Source organism: Oryzias latipes, chromosome 1 (genome assembly GCF_053564925.1).
Source record: "Oryzias latipes strain Hd-rR chromosome 1, Olatipes_Hd-rR_3.1".
NCBI classification, from domain to species: domain Eukaryota; kingdom Metazoa; phylum Chordata; class Actinopteri; order Beloniformes; family Adrianichthyidae; genus Oryzias; species Oryzias latipes.
The window spans coordinates 16,299,916-16,326,739 of NC_136237.1; the positions used below are offsets into that span (position 1 = coordinate 16,299,916).

At 39.9% G+C, this 26,824-nt stretch overlaps 1 protein-coding gene and 1 long non-coding RNA gene across 6 annotated transcripts in view; one reads left to right on the plus strand and one right to left on the minus strand.

Annotated features, from left to right (window-relative positions):
• Window positions 1-26,824, plus strand: part of mgat3b (beta-1,4-mannosyl-glycoprotein 4-beta-N-acetylglucosaminyltransferase b) — a 79,127-nt gene that overhangs the window by 9,279 nt on the left and 43,024 nt on the right. The window contains exon 1 of one of the 5 annotated variants that reach the window (XM_011478411.4): window positions 13,729-14,477. The exons of 2 other annotated variants lie outside the window; for them this stretch is intronic. Coding sequence is in view for 1 of the 3 variants with exons in the window: in XM_078944065.1 (XP_078800191.1) it covers window positions 21,241-21,302 (62 nt within the window). In the remaining 2 variants the exon portion in view is untranslated. Of the gene's footprint in view, window positions 1-13,728; window positions 14,478-21,081; window positions 21,303-26,824 lie in introns of those variants that run through there. 2 more of the 5 variants (XM_011478412.4, XM_078944065.1) reach the window with 2 other exon arrangements.
• Window positions 3,703-5,066, minus strand: LOC144994053 (uncharacterized). The gene is made up of 4 exons (XR_013657432.1): window positions 4,890-5,066; window positions 4,237-4,334; window positions 4,011-4,107; window positions 3,703-3,883 (listed from the first exon to the last, which is right to left on the minus strand). It is a non-coding gene; the product is annotated as an uncharacterized LOC144994053 (long non-coding RNA).

Sequence of the window (26,824 nt, forward strand, 5' to 3'; positions counted from 1 at the left end):
CTGTCTAACAGACCATCCAGAGCAACATTAAAGTCCCCTCCCATCACAATCAAGGCATTTGGATATTTGGATAACCAGTGTAGAAGACGAGATTCTAATTTCTCCAACAATAAGCCATTTTCACATTTTGCGTTGTACCCATATATGTTTACAAGTAATACAAGAGAATCATTAGTATTAAGGACCAGAACGAAGAAATGACCTTTAGGATCCCCATCAGAATGCAATACGGCTCCATTGAAGGAGTTTTTCAAAACAGCAGCACCTGCTGCTCTTTCTGAGCCATGTGATAACCAGATATCGTTACCCCACTGCGCCTTCCAGAACTGTACATCATCTTTAGTTGAATGTGTTTCTTGAAAAAAGGAGAAATCGGTTTTCTGTTGCTTTGCAAAAAGAAATAAGGCTTTTCGTTTGACATTCTGTCTCAACCCCCTGGCATTAAGAGAAAGAACAGAGAACGACAGTGTAAAAAAGAAAAGAAAAAACTATAGAAAAAGTACTATAAGAGTAGAGAAAAACTCAAGTACTGAACAAATAACTATCTCTATCCCATTATTAACAGCAGAGCTATATGGGTTAATAACAATCTCTTTGTTCGGCAAAAAATATTTGTCAAAAATTGGCCATTAAAAATAAGGGAAGAAGGATACAGAAAACAAAAAAAGCATTTAAAAAATAGGCCATTTGTAAAAAAAGGGAAAATATTTTTTGTCTTTTTTTTTTTTTTTTTAATCTATTTATTTTTTATATGTTTTTAATTATTTTGAATTATTGCTATCCTCTTTTTACCAGCTCACATATTTGGGAAAGTGTGCAAAATCACCTGTAAAAGTTCAACATTTGAAAAGCAAAAGCCCAAATCAAACCAGACCTTTTCAAGCTTGCCTCAGTGAAAAAGCGTGACAAGTCTGTCCTGGTGCTTGCAGAGCATCCTAGGTGGAAGAGGCCTCTGCAGAAGATGTGTCCATTTGGGATTGGTGAAAGTTTTCTGGACGTACTTCTTTGCCTTCTATGATGACACGAATACCTGCAAAATGAGCCTTTTTTCCTTCTTTCTTTGCAGCCTCAATAATGGGCCACAGCTTATTTCTCAGCGCTTTGTCCTCAGAAGTCAGGTCTTCAGCAAATCTCAGTTTGTTGTTTCTGAGGTACTCGCTCCTTTTAGCTGCTCTCCACAGAAGATCTCTGGTCGATATGGATGTGAAGCGGATGAATGTCGTCCTCAGTCTGTTGGTTGCTCCTGTCTTCTTTCCGAGACGATAAGCCATGTCGATATCCCCTGTAATTTTTTCCTGAGAACTGGGAATCACAGCACAGCAGATGTTGGTGACTTTGGCTTTGATGTCTTCAGGGTTTCCCTCCGGCACACCGTGTAGTCTGAGGTTCCATCTTCGACCATATCTTTCAGCTTCATTAAGTTTATGCTGCAGTTCTGATATTTTCTGGTCGTATTTTTCATTTGCAGTTTTGACTTCTTTCATCTCCACTTTCAGAGTTTCAACTTCTGCAAAAGCAAAGTCCAGGGATTTCTTCAGGCCCTCAATACTTAAAGTATTTTTGTTGATGAGGCCTTCTAGATTATCAGCCCGCGTGTTAATTGCGTCCAGAATGTTGTTCTGTAATTCTGACAAAGACATTTCAGCTTTTTGCTTTTTTTCCTTAGGTTTAACTGGCGTATCTGGAGTAGAGTCAGGCGGCAGACCGGAGCTAGTGTAGTCATGATCAGAGCTAGCAGCAGCTGGAGCCGAGACAGCAGTTGGAGAGCTAGCTGTTTTCTCAATATCAAGAGGAACTCCGAACTCCATACCTTCTTCACGGACGGTAGGTTCTCTTCCTTTTCGTTTTGTGTTTAGGTCGCTTGGCTTCATGATGAGCTGGAACGGGTTTCACAGGCTGCAGTGTAGCCGGCTTAGCTTAGCTTAGCCGTTTTCGATGTAGCCGATTTAGCTTAGCCGTTGTCCAGACCCCCAACAGCGGTAATAGATAGATTTAGAAGAGAGGTGGTTTCTTTCAAAGGCTTGGAGATTGATCTTGGTTCCTTTAGATTTCTGTAGCGTGTACTTCTGTTAGTTAAAGTTTGGTAGTAAGGGATAGAGGATAGTTTCTTCACTTAACCAAAGAGCGTTGCTTCTGCATCGGTCGCCATCTTGACCGATCTAAATAAACCTGTTCTGGATCTGCTTTCAGAAAGGTGTGGAGAGAGCTGGAGTTTGCTCTTCATGAAATAAATAGACCTTTTTCACACTTCCGCATTTTTTGACCGGAAATACGTCAATGACGTGTAAAACAACTTCCTGTTAGCATAGCGGCACATATGAAGAATGGCAGAGTCGAAGAGTTGCAGTTTCTGTTGTGTTCCAGGCTGTTCGTCTTCCAACCAAAAACAGCCTGGCCTCTCATATCATTATTTTCCTGTGGATCCAAACCTGAAACCCAAATGGATATAGGCGATCTGAAGAGAGGAAGGGCATAGTTTTAATGTAAACACAGGTAGCACCCTCTGCTGCCGGCACTTACTAACTTCGCTCCGGATGTGTGGTGCGGCTGCGTCGTTCGTCGCCTGAAGAGTGGTGTCGTCCCGAGTATTTTCCCTTGGAAAAACTTTACTGCTCCTTTGAGAAGGGAGTCAGTATATGACAGAACCTCAAACGTCAGTCTATGCAGCTATGCTGTGAAGATAGCGACACGGTGGCTAAGCTAAGGCAGTAAAGATGGATCAGGACTACGTGACACACCCACCTGCAGGTAAGGTTGTTCATAATGTGTTTGGTTAACGTTAGTCAACTATGTGTACCGTTATTGGATAAATGCATTTCTACCTGAAAAAATTAATGTATATAATAAAAGCTGGTCACGCTCTCACCTATTTTAATTACATGTATTTAATTAATTTTGGGTATTTTGTCATTAACCAAAATAAATGAAATGTATTTGTAATTAAATACTTAACATACTTTTCAAAACATGATTACTGTGTTGTGTTGAAAGGTAGAATAAATATATCAAGACTGATTTTTAATTTCTTTATCTTCACAGGTGCTCTGGATGAGGCTTTGGATTACATCCATGACTTAGAAGCCAAGTTCCTTTGCTGCAGCCAGGAGACGATGTCATGGCGGACAAAAGTTCCTCATTTGAAGACCTCCTTACTGACAATGGATCTGAGATCATGATTCCACCTTTTAAGCTTTCAGCTCCATCAGCAAGGAGGAAATAGAACAAACCCAAGCCATTACCCGCCTCAGAATTATAGTGGAAAGAGTGATCAGTAGGATAAAGTCCTTTCACATCAGGGACTCTCTGTGCCGCTCACACTGATGGGCAGTGTGAATCAGATCTGGCTTAAATGCCGTGTTTTGGCAAATTGTCAAGGACTTTTTTGTGTTGAAGAGTGAATTAATGTTTGGTATGTAAATAATGTATAATGTGCAAATAGTATGGAAAAATTTAGTGTTTCCACATATTCTTAAAATCTAGTTAAATATAATTGTTATATTCGTAATATTTTCCTGTTGAAATGTGACTTTGACTTCACAAAAATAATTAGATGAACAAATAAAACAATTTTGGTCAAAATTGTGCCTCATTTAATATTTTTAGGTATGCGTAACAACAACTGATTAATAACACAAATAACATCAAAGATTTAGAATAAAAAAGAACATTACAGATCATCAACAGTAAGACAGAAGGCTGAACTGATTTTTAAAGACAAGATAAGTGTAATTTAAGGTATGCATTCATGCATTTGCTATAATATCTATCCAAGTTCTCTTTCATTCCATCTCAGAAACCCCATCCAACACAGCCATGAGAGGTTGGGGCTGCACCTGGCATAATCTGCTTCCAGATGCCATCAGATATGGATCTGGCAGTGGTCCTACACAAGAGAAACACAACACACAAAAGTTAGACATAAGTGCATAACTACATTTAAATTTAATGTAATTTTTTTACATTTAAACTTAACTTGCTCTCACAAAGCAACAAAAAGTTAAATTATTCACCTGTATATGCCTTGTACAGTGTGGACCTCAGACCGTCTTAGCCAACTGTTTTGGGCTTTTGCACCACCAGCTCACTAACCGGTTCAGGATGGATTCCCTTATAAATAAAAGGCAAAAAGAAATTACAGTCTGTAATAACTACTGGGGGTGTTTTTATAATAATCTACAGTTGTTATGGATACACATCCGTTCTTAAATCATAATGATAATTTGATCACAAACCCACCTGTGTTCTTGGTCTGTGCCATCTTTGCAAGCCACTCGTGCAGGCCAGGGGGGGGGGGGTGGATCAGCCTGCTGACCCAGCTGTGAATAATGTGCGGTCTGGAAATTAAATAGGTTAAAATTAAGACATACTTATGTTGCTACATCAATGTAACATGAAACTATAACTGTCAGTAGGGTGACCAGATTTGAGTTTGTAAAAAAGAGGAGTGAAGTGAGTTTGTGAGATATTTCATCGAGAGTAATTGGTGTTCAGAGCTGCATACATGAAGCAAATATGATTACATTTCATCTATGTTCAATGTTATTTTATCATATAAGTATAGAAAAATAGGACATGTCCAGGAAAAGAGGACGTGTGGTCACCCTACTTTCAGAAAAATAATACTAATAGTAAGTGAAGAAAGTGCCGCAACTGTCTGCAGCAAGAAGAATGAAGACGCAAACGGGCACCTTAACATTTCTTACTTACAGCTTCACCAAATTTTTGGGTGTTATGTTAATCTCATGCCTTTTCACTTAAACACACACACAACATATTAACTGCGATGTGTTATACCTTATATTACAAATAACACCAGGATTTACAGTTGACGTAAACAAACACACAGAGTTACCGGTGATGCGGCTATGGCTAAGCTAGCTGAAGCTTACCTTGGTAATGGTGGATAAACTCTTCATGGACGAATTTATATCCCTTGTCCAATTTGTTTCCTTTAGTGGACGAATGCATCTTCACACCCTTCATCGCATCGGCGCTGATGAACTTCGGAACACAACTCAGGCTCTTCGAAAACACTCTAGGCTCTGCCATTCTCCGCCAGCGAAGCACAAACCGGAACTAGGTTTACACGTTGCTGACGTGTTTCCGGTTTTTGCGAAAAAGGTCTATAAGCCATTCTGAAAAACACCACCATGAAATAAAAACAAAGCTATTTTGGAAAATATTGATTTTGAAATATGAGCTTCTAAAAAAAAAGACAGAATTATAATAATGTTCCACATGATTAAAAATGAATATTTTAAAATGCTGTTTTAAAATAATGAACAGGTTTTTAAAGCAAAATAAAATATATTGCATAATATAATTGCTAATTTAAAATCAGTGTGCAGGTTTTTCACAATTTCATGATCTTTTTATATATTTATGAGATATTTATTGGTTGATTGTGTATTTGCATGAGGCCATATTTATTTATTTAATTAAATATTTATTTATTTAATTATGAACAGTATAGGACTCCATAGGTTTCGGCCTGCAGTAACCAGAATAAAGAACCTTATAAGAGGTTAAGTCTCCGTGCCTCAGTGTGGGAAAGGGACACTTCAATATTGTATGGCTCTCTCGAAATTACATTTAAAAATATGTGGCGTTTATGACTCTCTCGGCCAAAAAGCTTCCCGACCCCTGACTTATAGGCTACAATTTCTGAAAGTTTCATGTCTTTAGGTTCTAGTATGTTCTCACATAACTTTCAGCGAGAAGCAGCAGAAAGATTTAATATGGACGGATATATAAGTGTCACTGTGAGAAGTGGTGGTTAAGTTACAGCAGTTTGTTGAAATTTAAACTACTTAAAAAAAATGTTTTTTAAATATAAATACTATAAATGTTTAAACACATCAGAAAAGTACCCAAATAGCAAAACAAATGCATGTTTGATTTTTTTATAGCATTAAGTATGCAGAAGTTAGGATTGCAGAATGTTTGAAGTTGCAAAAGAGCCTTCCCTGTGTATTTCTGGGGAAAAGTTGCAAAAAACCATAAGCTTCACACGTAATCGCAGAACAAAGCAATAATGTCCTTAATTTGAAGAACACTCTGACTGATACTTGAATGGCAGACATCGGATGAAGTATGCAGAATATTCACGCACACAAAGAAAAAATGTACGGAAGAAAATAAATTAAAAAGAAAAGAGAAGAACAATAGTTTGATTGCATTATGCAGTTGCATTATGCAGTTTCATTTCCTGCGGAAATACATTTGGTTGCGCAATTGCTGTTGCTTTTAATTGCTTAATTGTATAACTTTTAGCAGTAGAACCTGAAGTTTAGTGAAAGGAAAAAGGTTGAATACATTGCAGAAGCTGTTTGCCAAAACTTTATGTAATTATGCAATGAAACTAATAATAAAAATGATGACAAACAATTGTTTGATTGCGTTATGCAATTAAACTGTTAGCAATAAATGTACTATTTTTCCTTAGCTGCCGGCAAACATAAAGCATTAAAATGCAATAATTTAATGAAACTGACACTCCTAGTGTTCTGGTATAGTTCTACCAATAAAATTATGATGCTTAGTAACAACAGAGAGGCTTGAAGTGTAGAAATGTAAAAAGTCTATCAGAAATATCACACAACACTGAAACAAGCAATGTGTAAATATTAACAGTATTTACTGTACATGAACTGAATGTAGAGGTTTTAAGTATCAACTTATAACCAAGTTTATAACCAAAATAGTTTCAATCACAGTAAGAGAGGAAAAAGGAATACCTAAACCATCAACAAGAACAATTTACAGTAATGAGGTGAATATCTCTCTCTGCTGCACTCAAGTCATATTCTATTATATTGCATCTTAACCTAAACTTTAACATATCATTCAGAATGATCACACTCCAAAACTGCAAAAAAATTAAATAATATTTACTTTATATGAGGAGAAAAACAAACTTTGCATAAAAAAGTTAAGTTTTCTTTTAACATATACTTCAAGTATTCTATGAAACGACGTCTTTAGCTGCATATTTATGTTTCTGTTCTACTCAAGTATTTGATAACAGTTCACCTACACGGGGGGAGGAGTCTGGATTTCTGAATGACTCTAAAGGTTAGACAGCAAGAGCATTATTTCCACAACATATTTTACAATAAACATTTTCTGTGTGAGTAAGTCGTTACTGGGACTGTGAAATCCAGTTTGTCTTCTTTTAGCGGTGCTGCTGCTTCACCACAAAACACGCAACGGGCTCGGCAGGTTCAGGCTTGTCAGAACAAAACACGTTTGAGGTTCGGCGCTTAATTAGGTTTGAACGTCTTCAGACAGACGCTGGTTATGTATTTGAAACGGTACACAACGTGAATTTTGGCGTAAACATTTGCCCATTTCGTTTCAATTAAAGTAGTGTCGATATTTCCGGCTTGAAAATGCAACCTTTGTTGCTGTGACTTCCTGTTTACATCCCGGCGGTGCCGGTGCGCCGCACGCTCACTTCAGCGTGGCCCCGCCCATTTGGCTCCTTAGCCAATCATAATCTCGAATGCCCCCCCCCCCATACACACACAGAGAGAAGGCGGGGGGGGGGGGCGCTCGCTGCTGATTAAACCACTTCAATAAACTGATTTATACAAAGTAATAGTAACGGCGTTGTAGCCGGGACGAAGGTAATTAGTTAGAATACTCCGTAACTTTACTTCTAACACCGTTAGTAAGTAACGCAGTTATATTAAAACACTGATTGCAGGTCAGACTGGCAGGTTGTTGTCGCATTCACAGAGAAACCCCAGCATGAAATGTAGCTCCCCCACCTCCTTTCATTGACTACTGGTTGCTCAGAGGGAGGTCAGACGCAGGCTTTGAGGTCGCAGACCAATATTACGGATGTTACACTCCAGGAGACTAAGCATCCAGCTGGACTGAATTAGTAGCAAACAACCTCCTCAGGTTATAGATTTTTCTGACTTCCATATGAGGGATTCTTACTAAAGAGTAATAGATCCAAGCATGAAAACAGACTTTTTTTTTTTCCAGGCGTATTTGTTCAATTATTTATACACAAGTTACAAAACCTGCAAATGACGCCAGATCAACAACAACCAAGGGCATTACAAAGATGCCTATTGGTACCTGCAGATCTGGAAATTGTGCAAAGCTTCATGGTGGTTTTCTTGTTTCTTTTTTGTTGATTTAGGTTTTATCATAATCTGGCATTTGGTTGTGTGTGTCCTAAAACACATCAAAAAGAGTACGTTTAATTGATATGCGACACCATATTATTACTAGAATAATTTTTTAATCCAATTGTTGTGTGGAAATATTCTAAACATATAAAGAATGGCTCACTAAATGAATTCTGACTGTTGAATGGCAGCTTGATAAAATAGGAAGTCTGCAAAACTAAAATAATTGTTTTTTTCAAAGGTGGTAAAAATATTTAAAAAAAATTAGTTCATGGTTAGATTTTTCTGTCCTTTTTTGACTCATCCTCAACTTTGGCTAATCTGAAGGTCACAGGAAGTTTGGAACTTTGTAGCAATTGACAGTGCAGAAAGTTGGCAACCTCTTTGTCTTATGCACTTCAGCATCAGTTTACATGGGTTACCACTTTGTGGCTGAGTTGCTGTTGTTCCCAAACTCTTTCATTTTGCTATGATAAAGCTGACAGTTGACTGTGGAATATTTAGGAGAGAGGACATTTTACCAGTGGATATGTTGCACAGGTGGCGTTCTATGACAGTTCCATGCTGGAATGCACAGAGGTCCTGAGAGCGGCCCATTCTTTCACAAATGTTTGTGAAAACAGTCTGCATACCTGAATGTTTGATTGTATACACCTATAGCCAGGCCAAGTGATTAGGACACCTGATTCTGATCATTTGGATGGGTGAGCAAATACCTTTGGTAATATTTGTGTATATTTGGTATACTTTTTCTTATGTTTTTAAAAATATATTTAGTGATTTGCAATCATTTTTATAAAATAAAGCAGTCCACATTCCATTTTTCTGTGAATACCGTGTAGCAGTGGTTGTTGACTTTTTAAAACAAGGTTCCCTTCACTTCCTAACCAGCCCTTTTATACACAGAGACAATTAAAAATGCTTTGTAGAGTGACAAAAAGCCTTGACAGCTGTAAAAAAATTAAATAAAACATTTATATAAAAGCACAACATTTTTAAAGAGAATAAAATAATTTAGAAATAAAGGCCGACATTAATAAAAAGGACATAATTGTAGCTAATTTCTCAAATTACATAAAATGTGCAAAGTGCCTCATTTAGAGTTTATTTTCTTAATTTATCAAGCCATAATTTTTCAAGCCACAAGATTTATAATACCAACATAGTTCTTCAGAAGATTTTATCAAGAGCATAATCAGATAATAAGTCCAGCACATCACAAGATAAGAACTGACATACTTTCAAAATATTTAGTGCAACAGTGCAGATCCAGGGTGGAGCAAATTTAAAACCAAAACAAACTGTTTGAAAGGCTGATCATTCAGGGGGGTTTTCCAGGAAGCATGTTTAAACTAGCCTGACTTTAACCCTGAGCTCTGTCTGAAATCCGCCTGAACTTGCTTACTCGGGGTATGTCGGTTCCAAAAGACCGGATATGAGTTGGCGTAATTACGCTCGACTTGGTAACCCTGGGTTAATGCACGTGCATGTCAAGTACATAAAGACATTCTCAATGGATCCAACTACCCCTGGCTGCAGCCTGCAGAACTGCACAACATAGTGGAATGCTGGAACGCTGAGGAATGTGTACACGCTGTGGAATGGATCGCCGATTTACAATGGATCGCCGATTTACAGAGTCACCATGGAAACGCGTGGAGAAAAAAAGAGAGCGCGACACTTCAGTGAGACGGAGTCTGAGCTTTTAATGACGGCGTATGAAGATTATACGTCCATCAAAAAAGTAATATGGCTGCATCAGCAAAAGAAAGAGTTTCTGCTTGCAGTAGAAGAACAGACAAAGTAAACGCACAAGTTTCTGATCTTATTTTCATTTTCCTTGTGACGCATATATATATATATATATATATATATATATATATATATATATATATATATATATATATATATATATACAGTCAAATGATCACCAAGACTGGCTATGGATACCGACTCAGAAATGGGGCCAACATCAGTCACCTCCTCTACATGGATGACATCAAGCTATATGCTAAGAGCGAGCGTGACATTGACTCCCTGATCCACACCACCAGGATCTACAGTACTGACATTGGGATGTCATTCGGGCTCGAGAAATGCAGCCGGATGGTGACAAAGAGAGGCAAGGTAGTCCACACAGGAGAGGTCTCACTCCGAGAAGGAACAATAGCAGACATCGAGGACAGTTACAAGTACCTTGGAATTCCACAGGCAAATGGCAACCTGGAACAGGCAACAAGGAAAGCTGCAACAGCTAATTACCTCCAACGAGTAAGGCAAGTCCTGAGAAGCCAGCTCAATGGCAAAAATAAGACCCGGGCAATAAACAGCTACGCACTGCCCGTCATCAGATACCCTGCAGGAATAATAAGATGGCCAAAGGAAGAGATACAGACCACGGATGTGAAAACACGAAAGCTCCTCACCATGCATGGAGGGTTCCATCCCAAATCCAGCACCCTGAGACTGTATGCTAGCCGCAAGGAAGGAGGCCGAGGACTAGTGAGCGTAGAAGCCACTATCCAGGATGAAACATCCAAGATCCATGAATACATCAAGCTCAAGGCCCCAACTGACAGTGTGCTCAGTGAATGTCTCAGGCAATGGAGAGCAGAGGATACAGTGCTGGAGGACAGATCCTCATGGGAGGACAAACCCCTGCATGGGATGTACCACCGGACCATAACTGAAGTGGCTGATATCAAGAAGTCCTACCAATGGCTAGAAAGGGCTGGCCTACAGGACAGCACCGAAGCGCTCATCCTGGCAGCCCAGGAACAAGCCCTGAGCACCAGAGCAATAGAGGCTCAGATCTACCACACCAGACAAGACCCAAGGTGTAGGCTGTGCAAAGAAGCACCTGAAACAATCCAGCACATAACTGCAGGGTGTAAGATGCTGGCAGGGAAAGCATACATGGAGCGCCACAATCAAGTGGCTGGAATAATATACAGGAACATGTGTGCAGAATATGAACTGGAAACCCCAAGGTCAAAATGGGAAACACCTCCGAAGGTTGTAGAGAATGAGAGGGCAAAGATCCTGTGGGACTTCCAGATCCAGACTGATAGGATGGTAATGGCGAACCAACCAGACATTGTAGTGGTGGATAAAGAACAGAGGAGAGCCGTTGTGGTGGATGTGGCAGTGCCAAGCGATGGGAACATCAGGAAGAAGGAACATGAGAAACTGGAGAAATACCAGGGACTCAGAGAAGAACTGGAGAAAGCCTGGAAAGTGAAGGTGACAGTGGTGCCTGTGGTAATTGGAGCACTCGGGGCAGTAACCCCCAAGCTGGAGGATTGGCTACAACAGATACCTGGAAAGACCTCAGACCTCTCAGTCCAGAAAAGCGCAGTGCTAGGAACAGCTAAGATACTGCGTAGGACCCTCAAGCTCCCAGGCCTCTGGTAGAGGACCCGAGCTTGGAGGAGAAACCACCCGCGGAGGGTGAGAGGAAAAAAAAAAAAAAAAAAAAATTATATATATATATATATATATATATATATATATATATATATATATATATATATATATATATATATATATAACTTATCCAATTTTGCCATCTTACCGTAAACGCATTACTTCTATTGGTAACAAATAATTGAGTTAAATTTATTCAACCTAATTTCTTGCGTCTATAAAACTCAATAATTGTTTATACAACTCAAATTACATATTTATCTAACTAAATTTCATATTACTCCAATTCAATTAATATTTTTTCCATCTTAATTAATTACATTTCTTGAACTCTCATATGTCTAAGTTTGAGCCGGCAGATATTCGTATTTTTATAACAAGAAAAGGACGGAAAAAAATGCATGGAGTGCATAAATTCATTAATGAATTTTCCATCATTGCCATTACAGCAAACAATGGTAGGGGTGCAAGATAAACTCATCATCCTCTCGTTCACTCTCACTCATGGTGCAGAGACGTAAGCATAGTAGGACAAAGTAACTCGGCAAAACACAGTAAAACAGCTAAACAACTAAAGACATTTGGTCAAAAACCCACACTTAAACCCAAATCCGTCCAGACAGGCAAAGGGAATGGTATCCCACAATCCCTTGCGGTGCAGATCTAACAGCAGCCACAAAGTTACACCTACTTAATTTAATTAATTTGAATGAAAGTAAAATAAATGTCTGAAAAGTACGTGTTATTTCTAAGCTGACTAAACAAAAAATGATTTATCTTAACTCAAGCAAATAATTTAGTTAGATCAAAGTAAAAAAGTTTATTTTTCCAACATCCATACGTGGTCTTATCACCCTCTCATGGTGGAAAAAGTATTATCTGAGCTTCTTCATCCACTAAATCATCTTTAAATGGACACGCCATGCTGCTTCACCTCTCTGAAAACAAACTAACCTTCAACTAAACCTGCTCCAGACCAGGTTATGTTCAGAGCATGAGTTACTATGGCAACTTGACATACCCTGAAACATACCTTCATTTCTGGAACAGAAAACTGAGGTTATCAACTTCCTTAGCCTCAAATTTACTGTGGGAGCTAACATAACCTGCTTTCTGGAATACCCCCCTGGAATATTGCTCTGTAACCGTCAAAACAGCCTCAACACACAGTTACTTTATTTCTTGTCAACATAATGGTGTTCACCACACAACTGCTGTGTTTCTTTTAAAGGTTGAATTTTTTTTCCCCACACAATGATTGGACACGATTCCATTATTTTAGATATTGTCATCTAATTTCTTTAAATATTGTTAACTTTGAGAAAAATGTTTAGCCATTTTTAAAATTACTTGAAGGAAACATTGTGCATTTAAACATTTAATCTGAAAACCCTATTTTGTTTGTTTTTTAGACGCTTAACAACAGTAGTCTTTGTTGCTAAGGATAAGGAATATTTGTGCAATATTTTATTTTAAGGGGTTATGATGTGGTATGATATTGTTTTCTACTGACGTATTTGCATTAACAACACATTGTAAGGTAAATTTGTTTATGTAAAGTCATGCAATAAAAATGGCTAATTTCGCATTGCATTGTTGTATACTTGTGGGCAAAACCCCCTCAATTTACTTAATGGTTTTTGGTGTGAGCATATGGCTGGAAATGGGAGACAGGAAACAGCCGAAGAGGTCTTTGGTCAAGCTGACCTGTCAATAAAAGTAAAAAAAAACTGTCAATAAAAGTCTGTATATACTTTTGAATAATAATTGGCACTTAAAGGGACATTTGATTACTTTTGTTCGCGTTTTTGTCATGCGACTGTAAACTAGTTAAAAGCAGGCAGAGGCGCTATTAATAATTGATGTTTGTGCTTTTGCTCCCTGGCGCCCTCTTGCGGTTACTTCTTGTGTCAGTCAGTCAGATCGACAGCTGTGTTTCTGTGTTTTTACAGTTTTTAATATTAGCCTTTAGTATCTGTGCAAAAAAACGTTCTCAGAGCTAAAAGACTACTCGAAATTCAAAATAAGAAAACAAAAACCCTGCTCTCCCTTCGTTGGCGCCCACTCACTTGCTCTCATATTTCAGTTTTTTCCTCTCGTGCCTCGCGCTCGCGCCCCCCTTCGTCCCGCTGATAAGCAGCATAGCGGGGAGGAGTTCTCCTCTCCCGGGGCTCCTCCTTCCGCTCTCATCGTTTTTTTTCCTCGTTTGCCCCCAACGCTCACGCGCGTCTCCACCCCCACCCCCCTCCACCTTCGTTCAGCCTGCTGGCCAAGAGGTGAAGATGTGAAGGACGGGGACAGAGGGGCATAGTAGAGGGGGTTTCTCTGGGTGTTTTTTTTTCGGAGCGGAAAAACGTATCCGGAGCGCCGCGAAGGAGAGTGGGGGACTCTTCGGAGACAGAGACGGAGAAGATTGAGAGAGGAGGCGAACGTTGGCTGTAAACACGACAGAAAACGCCGAATAGGACGCCCCCCCCGCGCCGTACCACCTCCCGCGCGTCCCTTCTCATCTCCATCCTCCTCTAATTCGCGCCGGAGTGGCCTGCTCTCTCCGCCGGTCTTGAAGTCAACGTTTCCCATTGAATCTTTCTCTCCGTGGCGGGATAAACATTGAAGGAGCCGTCGCAATAACCGAAAGGACTCCCACACGCGCGCGCGCCCTGCTCGGGATGTTTTAAACGGTGCTTCCGATAAGCTGGACAGGAGCGGAAACCGAGGGCAGAGGAAGACTGCAGAAGACCCTGCCTGACAGAGGCAGGGACGCCGGCCCCGACTGTCAGCGGCTCTCCAGCATCACCAATGCTAATGCACGGCTGCTGCTGCCTCTGCTGCTGCTGCAGAACTCGGATCAGCAGGGCTCTCATCCACCATGAACCTCTGAAAGGCATCTGACACGGGCACAGATGGGTAAGGAGGGATGCTGGGATTGTGTTTGCTGGTTTGTGATGAGACAGTAGCGGGATGTTAGACCTATTTAAGTTTTGCCTCACATTTTCTTCAATTTGCATCTTTTTTGCCTCCGTGTATGTATCTATTGACTTTACTCTCATATCAGTATTTTGCATGATTACAAATACAGGCTTTGTGGTTGAGTAAATATATTTTTTATTTCCATTTTTAAATCATATCCTATGGGTGGATTCATGTTGCACTTGTGCTGCCAGGATTATGGATTTTGGATAGGTTTGTCTTGGATTTCCAACAAAAACAGATGAACTGAATTAAGTTTCTCTAAAATGCTGTCATTTCACTTTGCCCTGCAGAAGAAAGTGGTAACATTTTACAGGAAAGACTTGTCACACATTTCCTTGCCCTGTCTGCACCATGCTTGTCTCTAAGCTGTTTACATTTGCATGCTGCAGTGTAACACAGGCTGATTGAAACTATTTACCCATTGCACTTAACTGAAACTAAAATCCATGTTTACTTGATTACTGATTTCCCATTCTTAACTCATCCTCGGAGGTCAAATCCAGATCTCCAGAGGATGCTTGAGTTTGAGTCACACTTTGCAAAAAAAAAAAAGAAAAAAAGAAGGGAACTGTGGAATAAAGGATGCAATTGATGGTTGTGAATGTAGCACACTTAAGAGGTTTGGTTGTATTTACCTTCAGAAGTGCAGCCCGGCAGATGTGTAAACATGTTCACCAGAGAGCGTGCTTTGGCCTATCCTTAAGATGAGGGTTGATTTAAAGACCCACTCCGATGAAAATTGTGTTTTTAGCTTGTTCTTGTGGCATTTTTCTCATGATGGAGCTCATATTTAAAGAAAATCAAGCTTAAAATTACATTTGAGTATTTTTTTTGTGCAAATTAGTGTGAATGGACGAAAACATGCTGGCTGGTTCACAAGCTCCCTGCTCTGCTCCATTCTGATGCATCCACTTGTAGACCAATTGACCCATGTACGCCTTTGTTTTACTCTTCTGAGCTGGTATCACAAATTTCCAGAGGCCTGAGCAGGCTGCCTCCACAAACCGCAGTGGCTCTCTGTCTGGTCGCCAGTCAGCATGCCGGGGTCCGGTGTAGCAAGCAAGCAAGCTCCACCACCCGGGGGCTGGCGGAGCGGGTGCGAATACTCCAGCCCCATGGGCCCTGTGACAGACCGGTTACTTGTCCAGGGTGTACCTGCCTTCGTCCAAAAGTAGCTGGAACAGGCTCTGGCATTGATGAAAGTTTGGAACAACAACCCTTTCATCGTTTCGCTATATTAGTTTTGTATTTGCTGACTGAGTCACTGAAAATGTCACTTGCCAAAATTTTAGTACCTGATTGGTTTATGCGATGGGATAACCTCGCAAAAGTTCTCATAAATGAGCTCTCGCCGCGCCACTCAAATCGCGCACTCAAATCGTGCTGGTGCCGGGCCACTGTGCCCGTCACTCAAATCACGCCACAGGATCATGTCTGTACATTGATAACATTGACCTAACACTGATACTGGCCAGTCTCACTGACGCGCAAATCGCGTTCGGTGTGACTACAGCTTTGGGTTGGAGTTGTGAGGAGCTGTAAGCTAGCGTTAGAAAGTGAAAACAGATGGGTGATGGGGGAAGTGGGGTGGGCTTTATCCACACCAACCTTTTAGCCCAACAACATTGTTAATCTCTGCAGAAACTCTGCCCTAGAAAACCACTCAGTTTTTTTTAAAAATTTTGGCTAAAAACGGCATAATCTAATAAAAAGACCACTAGGAACGCCATTAAAATAGATCAAAAGATAATCAGGACTTTAGTGGGACTTTAAAGTCCCACTCCGATGCCAGCTCAGATGAGGAAAACAAAGGCGTACATAGATCTACTCAACTACAAGTAGATACATCAGAATGCAGCAGGGCAGGGAGCTTGTGGACTGCTGATTGTAGCTTCTACATCACAGCTACAGGCTTTTTCCAACTGCATTTTCGTTTCCTCCTGATTCATAATGATTTGAATAAAGAAATACTCAGAAATGCTATTTTAAGCTTATTTTTCTTAATAAATGTGCACCATCATTAGGAAAAATGTTAGAAAAACACCCAAAACATGATTTTCAGCAGTGGGTCTTTCAGGGTTTGATAAAAGAATGGAAAAAAAATAGTTTGTTTGCTGTTCTGTATCAGGATGACATTTTAGAAATGCCACTGTTTCCTTGTTCTGACTGAACCTTCATTCCCATCTCCTGGAATGGCATCTTTGAGTTTTTTAAATTGGTTTTGGATGGCATGCAGGTCCAGTGTAGGTGTACAGAGCCGTAAAGCAGTCAGAAGAGAAGACTTTTTGCTGAGGCCAGTGGAGCATAAGGTGAAGCATACAGCTTTAACTGCTGTACTTTGTTTTCGTTCAGTAGCGTTGAAGTGGTTGATGATGTCTTGCTAAACATCCTAGAGTCAAGCGTTTCAAACAATCACGTAAGCACAGAGCATATCTTGTGGAGATGCAATTCAGATTGTAGTGATGCTGATGCAGAGAGACAGCCCAGTGGAACAGCGAGAGTTCCTGTGTGTGTTGGTGTTTAAAAAGACAAATATTCAGGGGGATTTTTTTGACACTGCTAATATCTTAGGTAGTGCTTTATCATGCTCAACTAGAGAAAAGAATTTCTTCATTACAGACATGGTGAATGGATGGATGCACAAGATGAGTGAAAACTAAAGTCAGGACAAAAAAAACCCCAGAGTGTCTGACTGGGCTCAGGGAAGGAATGAAGGCTTTTATTCATTCATTTGCGTGAAACTGTGTGGAGTCAGGAGACCCACCTGAGCCCCACAGCTGCAGCTCACTTCCTTTGTCAGAACTGATCAAGAACACACGTGTGCTGCATCTTTGTTTTTCACCTCCTGCTGCCTCACCTCCTGCTGCCAATTCACTGTCATGTGGAGATGCTCATGGGAGCACGATTTAAGCCTTTGTGGTAGTTAACTGTACTGGCTTATTGTTGATTGTTTGATTGAATTTATATGATTGGCTGGGGCCCTAGTGTAGGTGGTTTGCAAGTGTTTTTGCACCTCCACAGAATCAAGAAACGTGTCTTGTTTAGCAGATTGTCTATATGTTCCATTCTGATTTTTGTCCTTATTTGTCTCAGTATAGCTTTGCATTCTGCTGATAAGTCCAATTTCTGCAACTATCAGAGAGTCTCTATAATTGTGAAAAAAATTAGACAGCTACAGATGGAAAAATGTGTAAGTACTACAGGCTGCAAGATTTGAGGTACTTGTGATGTTCATTATTAGTGATAAATATTGCGCTGATGATATTAATCGCGATACAAGGATGAATAAATAGCAAAACAAAAAACAACGAATACATAATAGTGTTCCCCTGCTTGTTCGCGTTTTAATATTCGCTGTTTCACATCTTCGCATATTTTTTATCAGTCACAAGACTCCTCTTCAGACAAGTCAAGACGCTTGTATGAGATTTTGCGTCCTGCAGGAATTTTAAGTAGGGAAGCGGAGATGGAGAGAATGCCTGGCTGCTGACGAAGAGATGGTTCTACTGGTGTAGGTACCATAACCGTTCGGCCTGGAACTTCCGTTCAGGGTCCTGGGACTAATGCTGACATGACATTATGTGATTGGCTGTGCGTTGGTCCGATGACGTGTCAGATAGTGATTGGTCTGGACAAATTACGGTACTACCATAGAAGAAAATAGAATGAAGTCTGTAGACAAAGACAGCTTTGAAATAAAGCGACTTTGTCTTCTAAACATACCTTTATTATTGTTATGATTATTATTGAATGAATGTTCGCTTATAGTTTTTTCAATCCGTGCGCCTGGTGCTTTATACTTGGCAGAAAGGACCCGGAAGAACAACATTTAGCCGTGCTGACAACATTTTCAGCCACGGCTGAACTTAAACTGGAATAACAAGCGGATTGTGGCAAGATGTCTTTATAAAAATTACAAAGAATATTGTCAGACACAATTTATGAGGGAAAATAACCTTAGGTTACAAAAGGGAACGTGAAAGGAAAATTTGGAGAGCCCGAGCAGATCTTGAGGCTACGTAGTTTGTCCAAGTGGGGTTACCGTAGTGGGACGTTACCTTCAGTCGAAAGGACCCTGAACAGAGGTTCCAGGCCGAATGGTTATGGTACCTACAGCGGTTCCTGAATCGCTATGACCCAAGATTGTGCCCCTGCATGGAGAAATGGCATCTGCTGACTCAGAAGCGGATGGAAAATATCTTGATACACTGAAGAAGAATAATTATCATCCGAATGATGGATGAAACCGGCGTCTTCTGGAAGAAGATGCCTTCTCGCACTTAACTGCTGGAGGATGCACGGGCTCCTGGTTTTAAGGCACAGAGAGGCAGAGGGACACTCCTAATGTGGGTTATAAAGTACGCTACTGCACAGTCTGTTGCTCTGAAAAAAAACAAACTCTTTTATGTTGAGCAATATTCTAGTTGTCTTTAAAGAAAAGACCACTTACAAAGCATCAGAAATGTTTCAGAAGGTTTTTTAATGAGTAAGAATCAAGGATGGACATTCTTCCGCCAGGGGGGATGGGTGTTGGTTGGTTGTCTGTATTTGTGGATTCTGCGTATTTGTAGGTGTCATTTGTCCCTAATACCCGCCAATACGGGGAATACTGTTTTATTTAACCCTTGTGCTATCCTATGACCCCACCCTTACATTGACGTGTTCTCCCTACCATGACAAAGGTGGATAAAGGTGAAGAGGATTTCATGTAATCCATGGACACCAGTGAAGATCACAAATCATTAAAAAAAAAGGTTCAGCGCACTGTCTAGTGGGTCTAGATGACCCCACTCCCAATGATAAAGTGTAGGATAGCACTATTGTTAACGTCCCACTCCAACTATGTTTTGATTTATCGTAAAAGAGTTCTAGGTGGTCTTTAAATAGGATTGTCGTCTTAGCCTAAATCAAAAAACCTGTTATTTTCCAGGATAAAGTTTCTGCAGAGCGGCAGAAGTTAATCAGAAATTAGCCTCTGACTTGTGGGCGGGGCTGTTGGTGCAGAAGTAACCCGACATTAATATCCCATCATTCCTTTTGTTTACACTCTCTCACAATAGCTTACAACCCCAAGCTAACATTAGCATAGCAACCAAAACGGCGAGCATAATCAAAGCTATCCAGCTGTACAGTTTTGAGCCAAATCAAATGAGGAAGATTAAGACGTTATGGTTGTTAAGACGTGGATGCATCAGAAGGGAGCGGAGCAGTGAAACTTTGGCCCAGTTTTCATCTGCTCCTGATCCATCACGATTTGAATAAAGAAATACTCAGAAACACAGTTTAAATCTTAAATCATTTTAGAAATGTCCTCCATCATGAGGAAAAATGCTGCAATAGCATTTAAAAAAAAACAAAAAACATAATTTTCATTGGAGTGGGGATTTAAATAAAAGTCAACATAACTTAAATTAAACTCCAAATGATCCTCGTCTACACAGAAGGCAAGCATCTAACAAAAATCTATTTGATTGGTCAACAACATGAAAGGGTCCATCTGACTGGTCGGAGGGCTTTTTTGACTGTTAAATACTTCAAGCTACCTTGAGATTGAGATCATGTATGTAAATATTTAAGGTAACCATTTATTGAAGTTTACGCTATCTTATGCGATATGCGTATCACACAGCTGGAAGTAACAACAGTCCCGCCCACAACTCGGCAAATTTCTAATGCTGTCCTGCTGTCTTAAAAAACAACACTGGTTATTTAAAAAAATATAAAATATGATCAGAGTGGGACTTCAATGTTAGCCTTTTATAGGGGAATAAAAGAGTACAGAAAGAGTTTGTCTGTTTTGTTTGCATGCTGTATAAATGTGTGTGACTCATTCTATTCTAAGAGATTTTACAAAGACCAGAAATGCTTTGTGTCAGTGTGGTCCATTTATGACAACAGTTCTCTTGTCTGTTTAGCAATCGCTGATTTGCACAAATCCACTAAGAGAGCTGCTTAAGAAGGGTGGCTGTTTCATGCATTAGTCATTCAACTGTCGGCCTATTCTCAGTCAGGTCCAGCAGAGGGAACGGGCTCCACTTGCTGAAATCCGGCTCTAAGCTGGCACTTCTGAGAGACTCCATCTGTATTTGTGTTGGTAATGTGCAGCTTTTCCCACTTGCCCATGCTCTCCTCCTTTGCTCCTTTTCTCTTTTCACGTCTCCCGTTCGTTATTTTGCTGCCTCTTTTCTGTGCCTGTGACTCAAGTTGCAAGGCTGAAAGAAATGGCTTTGCTGGCACACAGGGAGGGCCGTCAGTTGATAGTGCCAGAGGTAGTCTGGGTGCGCAGAGATCAGCATCCCCACATATACCCTTTTCCTGTTAAAACAAAGCAAGAAAAGAAGAGGATCCTAAAACAAGATAGTTAAATCAGCTGCAGGTCAAGCTTTTTGCTGTCCGATTTTTTTGTTGTAGTTTTTTGGCTTTTTGAAAACTCATCTAGTTCATTTAGAGTGGGAAAGTCAGACTCTGCTTACCTTTGATCAAAAGACAGCCTGTTTTCAAGATTTTCTTAGAAAGTGTGTTGGAAATGAACACAGACACACACAAGGCTTGTTGTCATAGGCAGATGGGGGCGGACATCTGATAGTGTGGGAACAGCAGTAAAAGACGGAAACTAAATTTCCAAAGAAAAATCAGCCCTTTTCTTGGGACACCTTTGCTTGTTGGTAATGGAGCAGTGCGGATGTAAGCAAACCAAATGGAAACCCATCGCGGAATCAGCTTTCTTTTTCATGTTTACCCAATAAAGAGGTACTTTAGGTAGGTGATGCAACCTTATTTATTATTTTTATTTTTTTACATTTATTCATTTTATATACACCTGCTTGTAAACGGAAAAAAAGTCAAGACTTGTTTTTGTGAAATGAGCAAATTTAAACCTTTTATTGCAAAGATTTTGATATCTTTACAATCTTAACAATTCATCATCAGAGGCTTTCTAATTTACCGTTAGAGTACAGTGTTTCCTTGTTTATTGCTGGGATTACATTCTAAGAATTATCCGTGACAGGTGAAATCTGCAAAGTGGCATTAAAGATGTTTTAAGGCTGTTAAACCCCTCACTACTTACACTTTTCTCAGACAGAAATGAACATTTTCACACTTTTCTTGTTCAAACTCTCAAAGTTCAAACTTTCATAGAAACATAAATCTAGAATTATAGAATGAAAACAAAGATCTGATGTGATCAAAGATTTTTCTAAATGGGGCAAACTGAGCACATTCTGCACAAGAGACACGACACAGAGGAGATTTATTGACAAGGTCAATCAGGCCAATCAGGACCCAGTGTTAAAAAAAGTGTACGGAATTGCACTGAAAAAAATCCCAAAAAACAGCAAGACAACAAAAGGAGAACTAAAATATAGCGATGGAAAATTGTATTTGAAACAATTTATCGGATAAAAATTCAGACCATAAATTAGATCAAAGGAAAAACATGTCTTTTGTGTTGACAAGACCTTTTTGTAGGTAACCCCTTAACATTCTTTCCACTACTGTAACTTTTCAACCATTTATGCAATTAAAATAATTTTACCGGATTCAGAAGCAGATATAAGCAGCGTTGCAATGATATGCAGCACTTTACAGTAGTGAAGTGCCTAAGTGATTAGCATATATCAGTTGATTCTGTTGCATAGAAAAGCGACTTTGCTGTGATATGCAACGCTTTGCGTTAGTAACATGCTGCATACATGTATCTAGCTTAAAGCAATGGTAGCGCTCTTCAGATGGTAATGTTGTGGCTTAAGCCTGTGGTTGTGTTCTCAGACCTCAGCCGTTTCAGACTGACTTGAAGGAATCTAAAAGATGGCTGGTTATTACTGACTAAGTCTAGATTACTTTGTCAAACAGACTGAATGGCAGAGTTTAAGCAACAGTTAAGGGATGGTTGAGCAAAGTATGTGAAATGGTGTTGAGGCCTCAGCAGTTCCTCTTACTTCCTGCCCAGGGGCGGGGAAGATATTAATAGATTTTCTTTAACTTTCAGTAAGTCAGGTGGGACAAAGGGATGTTTTCTGTACTTGCACACAAAGGTAAGATCACTGGTGTGTACAAAGTGATTACTGGACACAATTTGGTGGAGAGGAAAAGTAAAGAAAAAGGAAACCGTGCATGAGCTTAGGGGAAGTCCCTAAAATTACCAGGTTGAGAATTATCTGTTAAGAATGTCACTGAGACAATGGTTTTGTCTCAGTGACTGTTGTTTTGACATTGGATCTTACAGTAGAACTGCTCCTCATGTTCACTATCATCGTCATGCGTGTAATCTCTGCTCCTCCGGAGGGGTCATGTCAGGCTCCGGGATGTCCAGACAGCTCAGTGCAACCTCTCACCAACAGGTTTGCCTCAGCTGAGTTCGGCCTGCTGCTACTGGTGCTGGAAAAATTGAGCTGTGGTCGGGCTCTGAGGCAGTATTTGTGGACACTGTTCACTTTCGGAAACGCACAGTGGGTGACACCTGCTTGACAGTTTCTGCAAAAGGCAAAGATATCAAATGTAAACCTGTTCTTTTTGTGTTTCGACCTGTCTCCGCTGGTTTTTCTTTTTTACATGTCAACCATGAAAGCAGCCACACATACATGAACTTGTGATCACCCTGAGTCGCCACCCATGCAGAGATGGTCCTCTTTTGTGTGTTACCTACAAACTATGCACAGTGTGAGGGAAGTTAAAAAAAAACGGAGACTGAGTGTGTGGTGAAGTTTATTCTTCTCGCTTTCAGGTTGAGTAGTTTGAAATCTTATGGGTCATATTTTTTCTGTCTCTTACTGCTGTTGCCTATTTAGTTATGTAGATAAAAAAAAAAAAAAACAGACAGGAGCAACTGGATTTTAAGGGGAGCACAGGTGTATCTTACAGTTCCCTTGAGGCTTGTACAGCAACCTTAAGGGATTTCATTTTCATATCATCTGCGTTCCCTGAGCTGTAACCACTTCTAAGAAATTAGTTTCACTGTAAGGGGAAACTTACGATTCTTTGTGAGCACAGTTATGACGAGTTAGAAAACTCTCGGTGTGGAGGGCTCTCTATTCCTCTGCCGCGTTGCGCTGTGGAGAAACACATTTCTTCACATGGATGTGCTCTAAAGCACAGAGGTTTACATGTAAATGTAAGTAATGACTTTTTGTTTTAGCATGAGTTTTTAAAGTTATAAAACTGAGGTTGTTATGCATTTTCCGAGCTCCCATTGTAGATGGGAGTGGATACATCCTAAGTTGAGCTCAGCTGTCTCTTGCAGTTCTCTTGATCCTCATGTGGCCACCTTAAGGGAGGTCATGAAAATAGAACATACAATTGTAGTTCTTGTGGTAAGAGAATGTATTTGTAAGGATTATTTAGGTTGTGCACACTGATGACATTCAGATGATGCTGTTGTATGTTGCCTTTACCCCACACCATAGTCGTTAGTAAAATGTGGGGTGCCGGCTTCTTGTTGACTGTGCGCAAATCCTGCACGCATGGGGTGTGCTGGTGATACACAAGTCTCTGTAGGATACCTGTATGATTCCCACACAAACTATGGTCTTATTGTCTAATTTCCTCATTTCTAACACCCAGGCTGCGTGCAAGGAGCGCACGCTTTTCAATGCAGTGCTCAGGATTTGGGGGGGGGCTTGAAAAATGAAAAACCTGTTTGACTCCCCTGCATCCACCCTACTTTACCCTTTCATGTTAGGTGCTTGCTACCCTCAGCATTCCTGTCAAAAAAATTGTGCATGGACATTTTTGTTCCAGGGGCTCACTGAGCTGTCTATAACTTTCCTGCGGACCACCTGCATGCCCTGTACAGGTTTTCCCATTTTTTTCACCCCACAGCCAACTCGTATCCAGCCATAAGGGCAGTTGTTATAAGGCCTACGGTAGTGATGACTTTTGTCAAATTCTATTCCAAGTTGTATGACAGAGCATGCCAGTTAATGTAGGGACAGAAAACAGCAATGCATTGATAATAAGAGGATATGTTGTTTTGTTTTTTGATTTTTTTTTCCCCCCAGAATTTTGCACCCCAAATACCCACAAATGCTGTAAAACAAAGATAAAAAAAATTGCTACCTCTACTTTGTGCAAACAAAATTATATATTAACAATAAACATATTAGAAAACTGACCTTGTAGCCGGACAAAATAAAATCTAAAATCCAATAACCATCAAACTCCATCAGCAGTAAAATACAGAGGCCGCTGCTTTTTGTTGGTGTGAATTACTTTTACTATTTGTTTGGAAAACTGACCAGTACTCGCAGGCTTGCTTTGTTGTGACACTTGCTTCTTTTTTCTTTTTTTTAAAGCAAAGTTTTGTTAAAGTCAGCATGCCAAACCACATTGGAGATGTGTTGAAGCACAGCTAGGATACAAAATATAGACTTTATGGTATCCAATCTAGACTTCAAGTGTAAGTCTTGGCCTTGAAATTGAAAGCATGTATATTTAACCAAAATTGTCCCAACATTTCATTTAGATTAAAAAGTGTATTTCTGCATTCAAATTTTAATTGTATTTATTTGTTTTTTTAGTGGTAATTTCTAGCCGTATGAGGTAATGGTGCAAATGGATTTCCAATTTGAGTTAAATCGAATCTATATCTGTATTTACTCTGTAACTGTAAAATCAATTATTCTTAATTAGGAAAGTGAGCTTTCCCCTACCTAGGAACATCAACAAAAGTAATCTACCTTTAAAACTAACTAGAAACAGTTTTCTATTGCAGAGATGCAGGAAATTAGTTTTTTTTTTATCGGCAACCCCTGTATAAAAAGTGTTTTAAATTATTCAAAAAGTAACATCTAGCTGTCTGTCCATGTATTCATGTATGGAGGGATGGATGGACTGACAAATGGATGGAATGTTATGAACAAATAGTCATTAAGCTAGTTTCTTATACTTGCTTTTTTCTGCATTTTATACAAAGTTATTAATTTACTGCCATCACAATTTAAACCCCATCAACCGGTCGTTTAGTGTTCGGTCGTAACTCTATGTTTGCTTTGACTTTTACTGTTTCTTTTTGGAGCATCCTGGTATTCTGCTTTATTAGCATGACCTTTCCTGGTTGCCATCTGCACACCAAAGTAACACCATGAAGACTTCCACAAGGATGTTAAACAAACCTCACAGGTAGATGGCCACCATCATGTGAAGCTGTGGGCTTTATATTTCTTGAAAAACTATAATCTTCACTTCCACAAGCACACATTTGTCACATGTTCTAGCTTTTCTGGCCTATTTCAGTCTGCATAAAACACAAGTGTACTCTTTGCAGCGATTGACCTACTTGATTGCTTCTCTATAGTCTCTTAGACACACACAAACGTGGAGCATAGGCTGCGATGATTAAATATGGATTTCTTCTCTGGCACATGCAATTGAGTATGGCAACAAAACACTCAACACATGGCAGTTGTTTGTCAAAGACAAGCACACTCTCATTTACAAGCTTTGCACTTCCTTATAAGCTTTGAAACCCAGTTGTTGTTGTTCCGTTTAGCCAGTTCTTTAGGGTTTTTGATTCCTTCTTCTGACTACTTCTGCATCATCAGAATCAGAATCCTTTTATTGTCATATGTACAGCTTTTACACTGACATAGGAGATGTGTTCCAGTACAACCCAAACAAGATCAGACATACAACAAATACACACATACAGTTCAGAGTTGGCATTGGTGACAAAAAAGTCATATCTCAACACTGTGATACAATGTGTAGATACAAGAAATAAACTACACTGTTTTAACACAAAAGCACATATTCACACGAGCAACACTGTACACAAAGTTCAGTGGTGGGAGGGTGGAGTGCGTGGTGGGGTCTCCCCCTGTGATACACTCTGAGCGCAGCTGCAGGAGTGCGTCTCCATGTTCATGTTCTACTTTTAAATCCACGGACAGTTTTATGTTGAGATGTTGTCAGACAGTTTGGCGAAAATAGAACCGCTTCACTCTTGAGAATACATCATCTCAGAGAATGGAGAAATTATCTTGACTTGTGCTCAACCTAGTAGATGTTTATTGAGGTTGCAACGGTGGAATGTACCACGACTGCACAGTTTATAGGGGTGCCCGTTGCCAGTTAGATAGTGTAACACAAATGGCAATTGTCTTTAAGGAAGGCCAAGATGGTTTGTGTTTACCTTGAAGTCCTTAAAAATATTCAAATACAGTGGTCCCTTGCTATTTTACGGTTCACTTTTCACAGTTTACCTTATTTTTTTATGCTGTTTTTGTTACAGTGCATTGTGTCCTGTGTTCTGATTAGCTGTAGATAATTGTCAGTTGATCTCT